The 16,484-nt window shown below is 61.3% G+C and overlaps 1 protein-coding gene across 2 annotated transcripts; it reads right to left on the bottom strand.

Moving 5' to 3' along the window:
* Positions 1 to 537: 537 nt before the first annotated feature.
* Positions 538 to 5,716, bottom strand: RNF208 (ring finger protein 208). Of its 2 annotated transcripts, none has more exons than XM_037400990.1 (2): positions 4,956 to 5,716; positions 538 to 3,572 (listed from the first exon to the last, which is right to left on the bottom strand). In XM_037400990.1, exon 2 carries the CDS (start codon positions 2,847 to 2,849, stop codon positions 2,052 to 2,054), a length of 798 nt encoding a protein of 265 aa, XP_037256887.1. In that variant the 5' UTR covers positions 2,850 to 3,572; positions 4,956 to 5,716; the 3' UTR covers positions 538 to 2,051. The 2 variants fall into 2 exon arrangements, with proteins under 2 accessions (XP_037256887.1, XP_037256888.1); XM_037400991.1 differs by lacking the exon at positions 4,956 to 5,716 and adding an exon at positions 4,566 to 4,704.
* Between the last annotated feature and the right edge of the window lie 10,768 nt (positions 5,717 to 16,484).

Genomic DNA, 16,484 nt, shown 5'->3' with positions numbered 1-16,484 from the left:
TGCTGCTGAGTGTATGCCAGGCCCCAGGGCAGCCCCCATGTGCCACCGGTGCAGATGGATGGTGCAGAGGGCTGCATGGCAGGGCCCCTGGGTGCAGCTGCCTCTCTGGAGTGGGGCAGAGGGAGCTCAGCGCTGCCCATGTCCCTGTCCAGCTCCCATTGCCCACAGGTGCCACCTGGACCAGTCTGACAAATCCTCCCCCCGGTATACCACGTCACCTGGGGAGGAATGGGACACACAGTGGGCATTTAAGAGCCCTTGGTGTAGCTGGAGACTGCTTGCCAGGGTGGGCAGGGTACCCCCATGGTGCCCAGCCATGTGCAGTGGCACCAGGGACTGGGCAGGGAAGGGACACAACTGCATCAGGGCCAAGAGCAGGTTGGAGGAGGTGGTGTCAGTCCAGGGGAAAGCCCTTCCTCTGGGTATCTCCCCTGCACCTTGCCCCATGGACCAAGCGGGCCCAGGGTGCAGCACCCTGGGTGGTGTGCATCCCACTCCTGCCCACAGCGACACGCCCCCCGAGACGCTGGCTCACCATTCGTTCCAATATAATCTTTATTGGGGAGACTGATGGGGGTTAGAACAAGGCCGGGTATAAAACATGATCATCGTCACAACCAGCAGCGGGAGGCATTGGCAGAGCAACACAGAAACGGTATTGGCCCCCATTCTCCACTGGCAGCGGGGTGGTACCCAGGGCTGCGCTGGTGGTATCAGCTGCTCCTGCTCCCTTGGGGCGGCCGGGGGGATGGTTCAGCCTCTCTCCCTGGATGGATGCTGGGCTTCGGCCAGGGCCAGGGCTGCTCTGTCCTCCAGAGTGTGGGGCTCTGCGGGGCCCCTCTGGCTCGCCCAGCCCTGGTGCCCTGGGACTGAGCGGTTGCGTGCCCCTGGTGCTGCAGCCGTGCTGGGTTGTGGTGCTCAGCCCCACAGGAGCACCCGCAAATTATGGCTTTTTCTTTATTTTTTTAGGTTTATTTTTTTTGCTTTTTTGGCAGCAAGCTTACCCCTCCAGCTGCCCTGGAGAAGGCAAGACTGTGCACAGGAGGCCGCTGCCCTGCCAGCCCCTCCACACACGGTGTCAGAACAGAGGTGCTGCTCCAAGGAAGGGACCATGGGCCGGAGCCAGACCTCTGCCCCCCTGCCCAGCCCAATTCCCCCGCTGGAGCTGGTAATTTGGGGTACCGGACCCCATGCTGCTCCCCTGAGCCATCCCACAGGGCATCGGTGCAGGGCCCCAGGCGGAGCGGCAGAGAACAGGCAGAGCTCAATGCCTTTGTGAACATGTAGCGGCCTGGGATGGGGCGGCCGGGGACAGCTGGGGAAAAAACAAGAATCCTCCAAAACGAGGATAAAGTGGAGCTTTCCTCAAGGGCCTGCGGAGGAAACGGGCCGCATGTCTGCTTGCAACCGAGGGGCCAGTGTGTGGCTTGGTGTGGCTACAACGACTCGGGCGCATGGCGGCTTGGCCGGTGAGATGAAAGCTTTGGCAAATAACTTACAGAGAAGAGGGGTGGGGGGGCAGCTGGGGACCTGTCCTCGCCTCCCATGCCGGCTGGGCACCCTGGTGTGGCACCGTGCACCTCCAGGGCTCCTTGTGCTGCCAGTGGCAGCTGCAGTGTGATGGGGAGGGTGTCACTTTGGTCAGGACCCAACGTCCATTCTTGGGAGCCATGGGGAGAGAGGAGGAAGAAGGCGCCCAGCGAAGGAGCACGACGAGATGCTTGACGCACAGCAGGGTCACCTGCCACAGGACCAGGGGAAGCCGGAGCCCCTGGATGCGCTGGTAGATGTGCTTCCCATCCCAGTGTCCCTCTCCCTGGGTACCACCAGGGTGGGTGTAGGGGGCTGCCACCAGGTCCCAGTGTCCCCTTCTCCCCCTGCCAGTGCTGGCAAAGACGCAGGTCCTACATCCTTGGCCACGGCGAGCATCAGAGCATCCCCGGGCTGTGCCACTGGCAAAGAAGGGACTAGGGACTGGCTGCAGTGCTGGGCCGCCCGCTCCCACCCGCCGGCCGTCCCGCTGCCAGGAGGTGCAGGCAGGGGCGCGGGGCTCACATGATGGTGCAGGAAGACAGCGGGTTTCGGATGTGGCAGGTGCAGGCAGCCCCGCAGTACTGGCGAAAGGTCTGGTAGCAGCTGCGGTCGGTGTCGCTGCTCCACTGGACGGGGTTGGCAGTCAGCGCCTCGGCCGGCAGTCTGTTGAGGATACTGGTGTTGACGGCCAGCGCCGCCAGCCCATAGTCGGTGAAGAGGACGGTCTCCCGCTTGCAGGTGGGGCAGGAGATGAACTTGTACTTGGGGCAGGACTCGTAGAGGATCTGCAGGCACTCCTCGCACACTGAGTGGAGGCAGGAGAGGATGCGGGGCCGCTTGTTGGTGAAGTTGTACATGTGGCCGCAGGTGGGGCACTCGAGGGGCTCGCAGGGCGTCGAGGGGTGCAGCACGTACTGGTTGACGATCACCTCGTCCGACGGCGGCTGCCGGTGGTAGCAGACCTCCGAGCTGCCTTTCCGCTGGCTCTGGTACCCACGTTCTCGCCGCGGCAGGGGGGGAGTCCGGGGCAGCGGCAGGGGTCCAGGGGTGGCATCCAAGGCAGGGATGTCCCCGCATGCCTGGTTGACAATGATCTCGGACTCAGAGGGCCATGCACGCTTGGCCACGAGGGGCGGCTCGCGGCGTGGGGCCGGCGTATAGCGTGGCTGCGAGGCCTGCAGCTCCGAAAACTTCTCTGGGTGAATGATTTTCATCGCCTCCATTTTAATGATGACCTGTTGCCCTTTCAGACACGACATGAGTATCGTTTTCACATTACTGTCCACTGCTCTGGGGTCTCCGAGGGACGCCTGCATGAGGCTAAAACATGCTGGCAGCCTGCTGAGCTTTCAATCTCGGTCTGGCTGCGGAGCAGGAGCATGGGGAGCAGCTGCTGGCATGGGAGAGCATCCTGGGAAGATGGGGCAGCACCACGGATCCTGCACCCCTCTTCTCCGGCCAGCCCCACAGGTGCTGGGTGCGAGGCCAGGGCAGGCAGGGGAAGGCAAGGCTCACAGCGGTATCCTGCCTGCCTTGGAGGATGCTCTTCAGCGGGTGATCAAAGTGCCAGCTCCCCGCAGTGCCTTGCTGGGATGTTAATGTGACATTGGCGGTCACTTGACAGCTCCCAGCTTCGTCTTCACTGGCACTTCCCACACCGGATCAGCTCCAGTCAGGAACGGTAAACTGGGGGTAAACTGGGGACCCACCGGTGCTGCTCAGGGCAGGAGAGTGTGGTGGGGGTCTCGCAGGAACCAGAGGCAGCCCCCACCTCACCTTGGTCCCCGCCTCCGCCCAGCCTTTGTTCCTGTTTACTTGCTGTGGATCCTCGTGGTGCTGAAGAATGTGTTTGCAAATTCCTTTGCTCTGACTTCCCGGCTCTCCCACTTGCCGTCACTGTCACCGGCAGCTCCCACGGGGCAGGGGCTCAGGGAGCATCCTGTGCCGAAGGGCAGCTCACCTTGGTTGCTGTGGGGGCTGCCACGTGTCTTCTCCCCTCCGTCCCTGGCGCCTCTGGCCCCAGCTCAGCTTCGTGCTTGCTGGAAATGAAAAGCAAGAGGGGGTTGGATCCAAGGCTCTTCAGGGATCTACCGGCTGCCAGCGCTCCCTCGGGATGTGTGCCTGCCTGCATCCCGGCAATTTGGCAACTGAGCCCTTGCAGGTCCTGTCCATCCACCCGCATGCTGGGCCAGGACAAGTGGGAGCAGGCAGGTATTTCCCCCCAGGCACCTACTCCGAAGCCCCAAGCTGGGGTCACGGGTTCCCCCTCTGCCCTGGGGGCTGGCAGGGCAGGTCCTCCTGTGCCCCGCTGTGATGCAGGGTCCCTCCGGGGGGGGCTCCCTCACCGACCTGCTGCTGCTCAGGGTTTTCTCGCACGTTTAGCCCCTCCTCTGCTCAGTGGATCTATTTTTACCTCCATCGCTTGCTCCTGATCTGTCCCTGCTATTATCCCTCCCTCCAGCTTCCTCTCCCCCTTCCCAGCTCTCTGCTCTTGTCCCGGGACTGCTGGAGAGGACAGGCACCGTTTTGGGGGCAGGAGATGGGGGGCTGGCAGCCAGCCCGTGGCCATTTTCTCCCTCAGCAGCCCCGGCGACAGCCTGTCTCTCCTCTGAGAAGGGCGAAGGCGCTCTCCTCCATCACACTGCAAATCCTGTTAGAGGGATGCCTGCTCCTGACGAGCGCTGCCAGGCCTGACGGAGGGGGCCCGAGGGGGCCATCTGGTTGCAGCAGCAGCCCTTGGGGACAGCGAGAGGCCGCGGGGGGTTCCCCCCTGGATGCCCAAGCGCCGTGGGGGGCTGGATCCCTGCCTGACCCCAGCGGGGGCATCCCTGGGGGCCATGCCCTGGCAGCAGTGGGGTCCTGCAAGCATCACGCTATGCCTGCCACGGGGAGGGAGGCCTCGTGTCCTGCAAACCCCATCACGGGCCCACATCCTGCACCCTGCGCCCCATGAGCACCGTGTGTCCCCCCCCCTCCCCGCACGTAGCAGCAGCCCCGGGGGCTCTGCCCGCAGGTCTCCCGCAGACACTCACCCGCAGCGCGCCGACGGGCACAGCGATGCGTGCGGCCGGGCAGCCGCCCCACGCAGCCACCGCGCTTCCACGCTCACGCCGTCACACCCCGCCATGCACAGCCCTGGCGCAGCACCCCGCCGTGCCCCGCATCCCCGGCACCCCTGGGGCGACAGAGCCCTCCCAGCACCTCACACCCCCCACCCCACCCAGCACCCAGCTCCCGACGACCTCCCACCGCAATCCCCCGCCCCACGCCGCGCTGGCAGCCCCGCGGTGCACACACGTGTGCACACCCGCACACCCGCCCGCACACACTCGCACACACCATCTCACGCCCGCGCCTGCGCGCCCGCAGGGTGATGCCCCCCGGGCAGCCCGGCCAAAAGGACGGTCGCTGCCAGCCCTTACCTACATCGGCCCGCCGTGCGCGGGCGGGGGTCCCGGGCCGGCCGCGTCCCCCGTTCAAGCCTCCGGCCCCCCCTGCTGCGGCCCCGGTGCCCGTTTGGAGGCCCGAGCGGGTAAAGGTTATCTGAAAGGCAGAGGGATGCAGGCGCTGCCCGTGCCCGGTGCCGGCTCCCCAAGGATGCTGCCGCGTCTTCGCCGCCGCTCCCGGTCGGGCCGTGGCTCCCGGCCGCGCTTCCCACGGCCCCGCCGCCCCCTTAGGCGGCTGTCCCGGCGGCGCGGCGGGGGAGCCGGGCACAAAGGCAGGGGCTGGCGGCGCCGGGCTCTCGCCGGCTCCTCCGGCTCCGAATGCTCCGCGGGGACCGGCTGCGGGGGGGAGGCGGCAGGTAGCGGCGCTGCCGCCGCCGGGGAGGCACCTCCCGCCCGCCCCGCCGCTCCGCTCGCCCTCCCCCGGCTCCCCCCGCCGCCTCCGCCGGCGGCCGAGCCCCCGCGCCGCGCCGGGCTGATGCAACACTCCCCGGCCGACGGCGCAGGCTGGCCGGGCTCGGGGGGCTGCGGCTCGGCCCCCTGCCCCGCTCCGGCAGGTGCAGGCGGGCAGGCTCCGTCCCCGCTGTCCCGCGGGGCTCGGCGGGCGCGGGCGCTGCCTGCGCGCTCCCGCTCCGCTGCCGCCCGGCGCCCGCAGTGCCGCCGCAGTGGTGCAGCCGGCTCACATTTCCCTCGCTCAGCAGCGCCGGGGCCCGCCGGCCGCACCGCCCGCCGCCCCGCACACCCCCCACCGCACAGCCCCCCCCGCTCCGCACGGCCCCCCCGCCCCGCACACACCCCCCACCGCACACACACCCCGCCCCGCACCCCCCTCGCACCCCCCCTGCCCCGCACATCACCCCTCTCGCACATCCCTCCTGCCTCGCACACACCCCCTGCTCCGCACATCACCCCCCTCGCACCCCCCCTGCTCCGCACATCCCCCCTGCCCCACACACACCCCGTGCTCCACACAATCCCCCCTCCGCACAATCCCCCCACCCACACAACCCCCCTGCCCTGCACTCCCCCGCCCCGCACATCACCCCCCTCGCACACACCCCCTGCCCCGCACACACCCCCTGCCCCGCACACCCCCTCCCGCACAGCCCCCTCCTCACAGTTTCCTGCCCCGCACACCCCCCGTGCCCCGCACAATCCCCCCTCTGCACAATCCCCCCATGCACACAACCCCCCCGCCCGCCCCCCCCGCCCCCCCCCCCCGGCTCCCTCACCCCGCCGCCCCAGCGGGTCCCTGCGGGGGGGTTTCGGAGGGGCCTGCAGTGACTCAGCATCCGCTGGAAATGGCTCCGCGGCGCTGGCTGGGGAGCAGGCGATGCTGCTGGGGGGGGCGGGGGGCAGCGGTTCTGGGGGCAGCAGCAGGGAGCATGCGGCAGTGGGGAGAGGGGCCCCCGCCAGCAGCCCCCACAGCTTTCGGGGCTGGGAAAAGGCTGTAACACCAGGAATGCCACCCCCACCCCCCCACCCCCCCTTCTTCCCACTGCTGAATCAGCTGTACACCACACTGTGTCCCACGAGACCCCTGCCCCACTGCCAGGTCCGACCCCGACCCACAGCCACCCCTGAGGGAGAGGAGCAGAGCCCCCCCCCCCCCCCCCCCTGCTGAGCTGAAAACCTTGCTGAACATCCCCAATCCCTACTGAGCTCTAGACAGGGGGGAGCGGGGCACAGAGTCTCGCTGGGGGATGTGGTGGGCTCAGCTTGGCGTGTGGGGGCTCACACCACCACTGGGCACCAGCAGTGCTGTCGCGTCTCTGGGGAGCACTGGGGAGCATCACGTGTTGCTGTGGCCCTGCTGGTTTGACCCCTTCGCTGGCACAGGCAGACACGAGCCCCTGGGCTGCGGACATTGCGCCCTGGTCGGACGACCCCTGGTCTGTGCCTCTGGGTTCCTGCCGTGCTCTGGCAGATGTCGGAGGCCATGCTGCCCTCTCCCCCCGCCATGGGTGCCTCCAGCGTGGGGAGGCCACAGGCCAGCTCCCCAGCCACGCTGGAACCCAGAGCTCACAGCCACCCCCCCCAGCGACAGGGACTCGGGCACATGCGCCTCCAAAACCATTCCATGCCCCCACCCCATCCTGGCTGGAGCAGGGTGGTGCTGCTGGGGGCTCACTGGGCTCCTTTGGGTGCTGCTGGGATTTCCCCGCTTGTGTCACCCGTTGCCACTTTTGAGCTCTTTATTCTCCTCACTTGTCCCTAGGATTTTTCCTGGATTTTGGTGCCCTCCCCCCAAAGCTTATCCTGCCCAGACCTGCGTGCTGAGCACCCAGCCTTGCTGCAGCACAGACCCAGCTGCTGTGTGCTCCTGTGACAAGGGTTTTGCGTGACCCTGGAGCTGTGCTGTGACCACACGGTGACACGGTGTTCACACCATCACTGACCCCTGGCCTCTCCATCAGTGGGACGGACACAGCAGCTGGAGCTCGCGTATTTCACTGCACAGCTCTGCACCCCTACTGCCTGCCTGGAGGAAAGCTCAGCTCTGCCAGGCCTTATACATCCCATAGATGATCCAATCATCCAAGCTCCAGGCAATGATGCTAAAAATCTCACCCATACACTTGGCCTGGAAGAGGTGACCAAACCCACCCGGGCCAGAGGGATGTCCTGGTACCCCAAGGGCTCAGCCACCCTCCATCCTCAGGCTGGACCAACCCTGGAGTGTGGCTTCCCCCTGGGGACCATGCAGCTTCACCCACCAGCTGCCTCCACCTGGAAATCCATGCTCCCCTGTTGACAATGTTAGCAGTTGTGTTTTTAATCTTTTAGTTTCTCTCATTGGATAAGGGATTTCGTAACGACTTTGCCTCTAGTCCCTCCAAGTGTAATTCTTTGACCTGTTCACCTGCCGAAAGCAGTCTGAGGCTGCTGCTGTCTGGCACCCTAACAGTGCTAAACAGGGATTCCCTTAATCTTCTTCCCCATCCTCTCTGTGTCAGTTTTTGCATACTTGCCTGCTAATGCTTCTGGATGCAGATAGCAAGAACCGAGATATCACGCTTGAACTCACAGACCAAAGGAAATTGCAGGAAGTGAGTGAGCACGAGCCATTTTCTGTTATTAATTCATATGGCATCCCCATGCTGACCCAGCTATACAGTGTTATTACACTGCTATTCTATGAGTTGAGCAACAGCTCTATTTAAAAATAATCATAAATTGTATCAGGCATCTTTTCTGCTGAACAAGAGTGTGTTTGTGCCAAGATGCTGGGGATCTTCGTGTTGCCCCAATGGCTGTGCTAGTCTCTGCTTCGTGTGCTCAGTGGAAGTGGCACTGGATTCTCCCATCTCATCCCATCCCAGCAGCACTTCTCAGGCTCTCCTCCGCCTGTTCAGGTACTTGTGAATCAGTTTGCAGCCCAAGCCAAAGCCTAGCACTGCTTTTACTCCTACAGCTTCTGTGAGGCTTGGTGGGGTCCTTGGTGGCAAGTGCCACTGGTTAAGTCTGGTCCAAGGGAGGCTTCAGCCCCAAGTTTTCATCCCAACGTGTGAGTGCTCAAGGAGACTTGCAGAGCTCTCCCAGGCTTGCTTTTGGAGATACAGAGCTTTCCCTTTTCTCTGCTGAGCTGGTCCACCCAGATCTCTACTTTCCGCCCCAAACTGAAAATAATCTCATCCTTCAAAGCCCAGACCCCCCACCTCTGGCCAGGCCTGGGTGGCCATGCTCTCAAGTGATGTCCCTACCAAATCCCAGCACCTCTGACCACCTCTACCCTTTGCCTTTGGGTCTGGCTACACTCTTACTCCTGGGTTTAACACCTAATTATGTCATATATACATATATGCTGCATTATCTTTTATAAAAAATTATTGCATTGCATGTTATTGTAAATGTACATCTTTACACTGCATGTGGATATTCTCAGCATGTCTTCTGAGCTGTGCTGATGTCATATGGCATGCTTTTGTGGGTTTTACAAACAGCACTGATTTATTTTATGATTTTCTGAGACCTTTTCAGCAGACCAAGCATGCCCTTAGGCTCGGAGGTTGCTCCTTAGCTCAAGTGTGCCCACCATTCCTCGTGTCCTGCTTCGAGCTCTACTTGGGCACACATGCAGGAGCAGCTTTGCCAGTGGGTTCACTTCATGCCACCCAGACGAACAAAGTTTTGTTTTATGTAATCAAGTGGTTACTTGTTGTAATCAAGTTGGCATCGGTCCTGCTGGGACTGCCCTGCGTGCAACCACAGCTTCTTTCTGCAAAATTCATTACTTGCCGGTGTCACAAATGGATCGTTTCCAAACCTTTGCTTTACAGATGCATTGAGAGACCTAACACCGCTGGCTAGTGTCTGCTGCAACTCCGCTGAGATGAATGGTGATGCCAGAAGATTTTTCTTCCTCGTCATCTGCATCAACCATCATCATCTGGGTCATCCAGCTGCATGTTCAGGGGTTTATTGCGCTTCTGGATTTATAATGACTGTGGAGAAGGACCCGCTCTAACAGGATGGCTCCTTCCTCGCTTGGTGCTGACCCTGCGCTGTGATGACACATGTGTCTCTGCTTTCCACTCAACCCAAGTGAGCCAGCAGCTCCGTGTGTCCCAAGCCTTCCTGCCCCGCATCCCAGATCCCATCTACAGCCTGCACGCTTGGCATTGAGCTTTGCTGTCCATGCTTCTGGCGGCAGCACCTGGGCTGCTTTTGCAATGACTCACGCCACTTTTATTTACTGCTTGCTGCTCATTACAGAGTTTGTTTGACCGGGTCCTGCACACACCAACAGCTCTTCCCAAAATCCAGCCTGTTTCTTGCAATGATCTTGTTTTGCACTGGTGAATCACTTATCACACAGATAATTCACCCACAAAAAAATGAGCTCATCTTCAGCTTCCCAGAGAGCAGCTTTATCGGCAGGTCTGTAGCAGGCCAGGCACTGGTGCCAGCGCCTGCCTGGCTGCTCTGTGGCGCCGGAGGGATGCCCCAGCCCGATGTGGCTGGGAGAGATGTGGACGTGGTACCCATGGTCCACATTAAGTCTTATCATCCTCCATGCTCCGTTGTGCCATGCTCCATCCCCTTTGGACTGTCTCTCCTTCCTGGCGTAGAGCATCAGAAGAAGGGATCTTGAGTGCCATGATTGCTGCTTTTCCAGGCTGAGACCCTCTAGGCCTGGCTGAGGTGACATCAGCCCCCACAACAGCCCAGCACAGACACCAGCAGAAGTGGAACGCAGGGCAGCTTTCACACCATGCATCTGCCACACAGCTCAACCAAAACTGCAGACAGCTCCTGGGATGCGCAGTTTGCCCAGACAGAGCAAACACCATTTTGAAGGAAGGATGCTATCTGCCAAGAAACCAGCAGAATTGCTTGTTGCCAGCTGGTTGCTTAAGGATGCAACCAGCTGCTGCAGAGCTGGTTGCTCTGGTTGCTGTTTGAAGCAGCAGAAGTGTGTGGGTTGGTGGTGCTCAGGACCTGACCATTGATGCTCTTGCAGTACAGTCCTAACACATTGATGGGAGTTTGGATGTGGTCATTTCTAGGCTTGCACCCCTCTACAGAGGCTCCACCACGAGAAAAACGGTACTCAGAAAATCTGCAAAGTGATCTAAAGCCTGTGGCTCTTCCACATGCCACCACACAGAAATCTTGACATTATGGGAATTATAAGCTCCACAGCACGACAGATCTGCATGCACAGTGCTCTGGCCAGCTTGAAAGTTATGGATGTTCCTAAAGTCCCAATAGATCCCAAGGGGTGTAATCATTATTTTTACTATTCATTCAATTTAGTGACTAATACTTTGGACACTTCTGGGGGCCTTTGGTGTGAAGCGCTTTGCTGATGCTGCACCAGTGGCAGGAGAGCAGGGAGGAGGATGAGGATGGATGCGCGTGGGCTGGGGGGAGATCAGGGCAGCAAGGCCAGAGATACCATCTCCTCTCGTCGGATGCAGTGACCTTCATTCCCCTCCCCACCAGCTCCCTGCCTGCAGACTTGGGGTTGCTCAGCTGCCAGAAAAGAGCACTCATGGAAAATTTATTGCTCTCCGCAGTTATCTCATGGGAGGAGGGAAAGAGGATGAGGATCAATAGCCACAAGCCAGGACATGGGAAATTCCAGCTGTATGTCCCTATAGCTATGTGGGGAAAAGCTTTTTCACTTTGAGGGTCAAACACTGGACCGGGGCACAGGGAGGTGGTGGGATCTCCCACCTTGGAGATGTTCAGAGCTGTCCTGCATGAGGCCCAGAGCAGCCCACTGGCCATGCTTTGGACAGAGGGGTTGGACTCCACTATATGGGGTTGGGTCCAACCGCCACAGGGCAAGCGGGGTCCCCCACTCCCATCAGATGCCCCTTTCATCTGGGGGCTGCATCTCCCTCAGCCTCATGCATGCACAGTCCCATGGACTCCCAAGGCAAGGAGGATTTCATGTCTTGCTGGTGACCCACAGCACCACAGTCACATCAGAAACTCCCTCCTGGTCCTGCAGTGCTACCAGGGGCTGATGGGGAGATCTGGAGCTCCCTGAGGGCTGCTGGCCTGCGCAGGAGGTGACCACAAAGACCCAGAGCTGCATATCAGGGGCGAGAGGGTGCAAGGAAGACCCATGTCCTTTAGCAAACACCTTGTGCCCAAGCAAAATGGAACAGGGATGGCCCAGAAATAGAAATGGCAGCTCTGCAGAAACCTTCCCCCTTTCCCATCCAGCCCAGCTGATTCTGGGTTTAACAGAGCCCGAGGGATCTGAAGCTCAGCAGAAACCAGAGCATGTACCAGAGCTGGGCTGGGCGGGTGCAGGGCTGATGGAGCAGCTCAGATGCCAGCGATGCTGGGGCTGAGGCAGACACCTTGTAATTGTGGTGACATTTAGCATTTGCTTCGCTGGCTCCTTGGGAGAACCCAGTGCTGCCTGCACTTGTAACCTGACAGTGCTGCTCGCCTGGATGCAGCGTTAAGACACAAACTGGGTCAGGGAGAAGGAGGCGGCGTGGGAGCTGCGTGCACCTTTGAGATGCTTGTCAGCAGCGCAGTGGGGCGAGGTGGTCCTGACATGGGTAAAGAGAGTCCAAGCTCCTGTATCCCTTCTAGGTGCTGCCTCAGCTGGGGCACGGCTCCAACAAGCAGCCCAGCACTGAAGCAGCAATTTGTTTTAGCAGGAAAATTTCGGCTTTTTCAGGAAAACTTCCCTGCACACAGTAGATGGGACCCAGCAAGCCCTGCCCACCTCCTGGCTGCTGCAGCCCCTTGCTCTGAACATAGCCTCGCACACGAGGCCATGGCTGTGCTAGTGAGGGGTGGGATCCTCCTGTCCCAAGGTGGCTGTCCTGGGATTCCCGGCACAATGTTTTCCCCCATCCCCGCTCTCAGCAGCTGGCAACAACCCCCACAACTCCTGGCATCCCTTCTGCTCAGCCTGGGCAACCGATGTTCTTACATGGAGCACCACGGTTGTATTTCTAAGGCAGCTGGGTAAATCTGAGTGTTGACCCAAGGATTTTGTTTTCTCTGGGTGCTTGTAACCCTTCTGGGCAGCTGTGTGGGTGCACGGCTGGGAGCTGCCCCCAGCACGGCTCCTGCTCCAGCACAGCAGCAGCTTCCTCCGGCACGGCAGCTGCTGGGAACGCGGGGGCCACTGGAGCGGCAGCTCCTTCACTGTGGTTTGACCACGGGGAGCTGAGCTGCTGCCTGCTCCGAGCATGTGCTGGGGAGAGCTTCAGCTGGTGGAGGAGCAGTGGCTTGCAGACCTGGGGATGGGTGGTTGCAGGGGTGAGGAGGTGGGGGAGACACGAGGAAATGTGGGAGCTGGTGAACTCCTCGGCATTGCCTTGGCTGAAAGCCGGGAGCCATGTAGAGCCCTTGTAGGGGGTCCCTGGGAGGGGGCTGCATCCCATGGGACAGGCATGGTGTGCTGTACTGCCTGTTGGGGAGGTTTCCCGAGGCTGACAGCACCATCTGCCTTGGGGTTTCCATTGCCTCTTTCCTCAGCCTGACTTGAGTCCTCCAAGGGTCTGGCCAATGTATTTGGTGCCAGGAGCCATCCTGGGCTGCTACAGGACATCTTCGTGGCCTGTCTTTCCCTGCTGCTCTCTGCAGAGAGGGAAGCCCCTGCCCAGTGCCTTGCCTGGAGGTGGACCCATGGGAACAAGGGGGTTGCTGCAGCCCAGTGCTCCCAGGCAGGCTGTGGGGAAGCGAGTGGTCACGCTGGAGGCAGCTTCATCCCCAGTGTGACATGTGGAGGTGAGGTCTTTCTATGTAACAGAAACCACTGGTCCAGCCTGGAAGGGGTCCTGGCATGCCCAAACTGCTGGAGAAGCTGTCAGATGCCATCAGGGACTGTGCTGTGTCCCCAGAACAGGACAGGGGGAACCAGAGAGACTTCTACCACTATAAGCCATGTCCCTGTTTGCTGGGGGCATGTGTGGGTTTTGGGGGTGAGGGAAAACTGTGCAGGGCACCGGCACCCACGCAGCCCCCAGGATGCTCTGGAGCCACTGTGATCCTATGGATGGGGAAGAAGGTGCAGTTCTGGGTGCAGGCTCAAGGGTGAGGGTCATTGCCCAGCAAGGCAGAGGGTCTCTCTGGGGAGCCCCCCACCTGCCAGGGCTCACCCAGGCCCTGGTTTTCTGCAGATCTACCAATGGGGTTTGGGGCCGGCAGAGCTGCAGAGAAGGCTCTGCATCAGTGCAGGGTCTGCCTGCCTGGCGGCTGCCTGTGTGCCAGTGCAGAGCTGCCAGGCTGTGTGAGCCTGGCACTGCACCACCCAGCAGCACAACAGACACAAATGGGAGCAGACAGCCCGGCTTGAGTGGTAAAAATCAAATCCTGAGAGCCCGGGGCTGCTGTCAGCACGAGACGGGGTGCTCGAAGCCATCCCGCAAGAAGCAACCCCATTGCTTGCCCTGCTTGGTGATGTCCCCACTGAAGCGCTGTGTCCCCACACGGCTGCAGCGCGGTGCTGCTGGCAGAGCGCAGGCAGGAGCCTGCTGGGGGGCTGTCGAGGCTGCCTCCATGCTGCAACGAACACAGCAGAGGCTGGCCGTGGCTCAGGACCATGCCATGAGGACAGGATATGGGGGTTTGCCTGCCCTGGATTTCAGATCTGGGGGGATGTAAAAGCCACTGCCAGGGTGCAAGAGTAAATGGCCCCCCTCCTCCTGCTGGGCTCTGCCAACGGGGATGCTTCTGCACCCAGCACCTCGCCAGGGGCTGCACCCTGGCTCCTCTGTGGGCTCAGAGGGGTGGCGGGAAGGTGGCCCCAAAACACAGCCCTGCTGGGAACCGCTGCTGAAAGCCCCACTCTGCAGGGCCACGCGGTTGCCCCAGCCTGCGTTGGCGGGTGGAAACTTCAACCTCTCACCCCAGGCTCTTGCCAAGCCTGTGGGAGGACGGTGCCGCTGCGGTGGCACAGGGGCCATGGCTTGCAGTAAGCTGCTGGCTGCACCCACGCTCCCGGGGAGCGAGGCAGGGGGAGCACCCTGCATGGCTGGGGCAGGACGGGCAGCACCCACCAAGGCGATTTGAAGGAGCAGGGGCAGATGCCAGTGGCACAGGGCTGGCACCCCAGGAACTGCAGGTCCAGGCACAGCTTCCTCATCTTCCTCCAGCCCCGAAGAGGTTTAAAGAGAGCCCTGGGATGCAGCACAGACCCCAAACACCTGGATTTTGCACACACCCCCACCCCGTTTCCCACCCAGGAAGCCATCAGCCATCACCCTGGTGGCCACATCCCGCTGGACCTGAAGGTGGCCCCTTGCAGGCAGCTGCGCTGCTGCCACTGGATGGAGCAGGAGGCACGAGGGGCTGTGGTGCAGCTGGGGAGCAAGGAGAGGGCACGGCTAATTGGGATAATTGCTAAATCAGGCGAGGGGCAAGCAGGGAGGGAGGCGGTGAACAAGGAGCCGTTGTGCACGGGCGGCCCAGGCACGCGGCCCCGGCTCCAGCCAGCAGCAAGAGCTAAACAAACGGGGACTGTTTGAAGCGAGGGAGGACAAGCAGACAGCAGGACAGAAACCAGACCTCTCTGGAGAGAGCCGGAGCCAAGGGCTTAGCTGGGAGCTGGGTGCTGCACAGGGTCTGCCTAGTCCCTGCAGGGAGAACATCCCCGGACTGTCACAGCAAAGCCTGCACCAGGGGCAGGATGGTGCTATCCCCAACCCATCCTTGGGACGGGGGCCAAAGCGGGAGGATGGCAAAGTGCTGGGGATGCTCTGGACCAGTACCAGTCTGGATGGGTAACAGTCCTTTTGCTGCAGCCATCCCTGGGACTGGAAACTTCGAATCACAGAAAAATAGCAGGAAATCGGCCCCTTGTTCTAAAAAAAACCCATCAGCAGGTAGTTGCTGTGCAAGATCTCCATACGGTTGCGGCACAGCGGAAGCTGCGGCATCTCTCAGCGTGGCTGTTTGCAGCTGAAAGCAAAAGTGGTGCCTGCAGGGAGCCTGCCGTGAGGTGGGTGCCAACAGCTGCCCCCACCTTGGCCTGCCTTCTTCCTTTGCAGGAAGGAGAAGTTACATTTGAGGAGGGAAAACTGGCCATGCACGTGAGCTGTGCAGCCAGGTGTCCCCAGCTGGGGCTCTTGCAGCCCATTTTTCAGGTCTCTGCATGCGAGCAAGTGTTTAGCCTTGGAAGACATCCCAGGCTGTTTGCTGCTGCCTGGCTCTGAGCAGGGACTTGCAGGTTATGACCTGCTGGACACAAATCTTGCAGGATCGACCTGCCGTGGGTGCTGGGCTGAGGTTAGAAATGGGTGAACTCTCCTTCCTAAGGTCCCCATGCAATGGCATGAGGCCACCCTGCACTGCCCCTGTCCCTGTGGCAGGTGAGGCTGCATGACCAGTGAGGGTGCAGAGGAGGATATGTCCTTTGCACTGGCCGAAGGCTCTGCCCGAGCAGGAATTCTGCACGTGAGTAGAACAGAGCTGGGAGGAGGAGATTTTGACTCTGCAGGATGGTGTCAGCCCAAGCACCCTGGCTCCGTGCTTGCCTCCTGCTTGCTTGCACACGCGGCACCAGCATCGTGTAGGGGCAGCCACTGGCTCCTGGTCCAAAGCCCGTCAGGAACAGCCCACCCTCAGCCCCAAAGTGTTCAGCTGCTGGGAGGAGACGGGAAGGACCTGCTCCGGGCCAGGAAATCCTTGCTTTCTCCTCCAGTCGGGCCGCAGTGGGCAGCCACAATGCATGCTTCCCCACATCGCTGCCAAGACCCAGCATGACCTGGGGGCTGGCTGGGCCAGGGAGCCGCAGGGGAGAGGGTCCGAGGGTGAGTGTGGGAGGGTGATAAGGAAACCGGCTCCTCTCCTGGTTCCTGTGGCCGACGTGAGCCCAGGGAGAGGCAGGCAGTGGGCCAGTTGCTGACTGACTCATGCGGTGCTGGTTCTGACCGTCCCAGCCTGGACACCAAATTATTTATCCAACCCATTATCTTTGAGGAATGCAGCACCCCCCTGCCAGGGCAGAGCAGGACTTAAACCAGAAAGGCTTTGGGCTCTGCAGCCACAGCTTGAGCATCCCCCATGTACGTGGATGATATGCAG

Source organism: Falco rusticolus, chromosome 9, assembly GCF_015220075.1.
Source record: "Falco rusticolus isolate bFalRus1 chromosome 9, bFalRus1.pri, whole genome shotgun sequence".
NCBI lineage: Eukaryota > Metazoa > Chordata > Aves > Falconiformes > Falconidae > Falco > Falco rusticolus.
The sequence above is the reverse complement of the archived record's forward strand: the minus strand, read 5'-3'. Positions and strand labels throughout refer to the sequence as shown.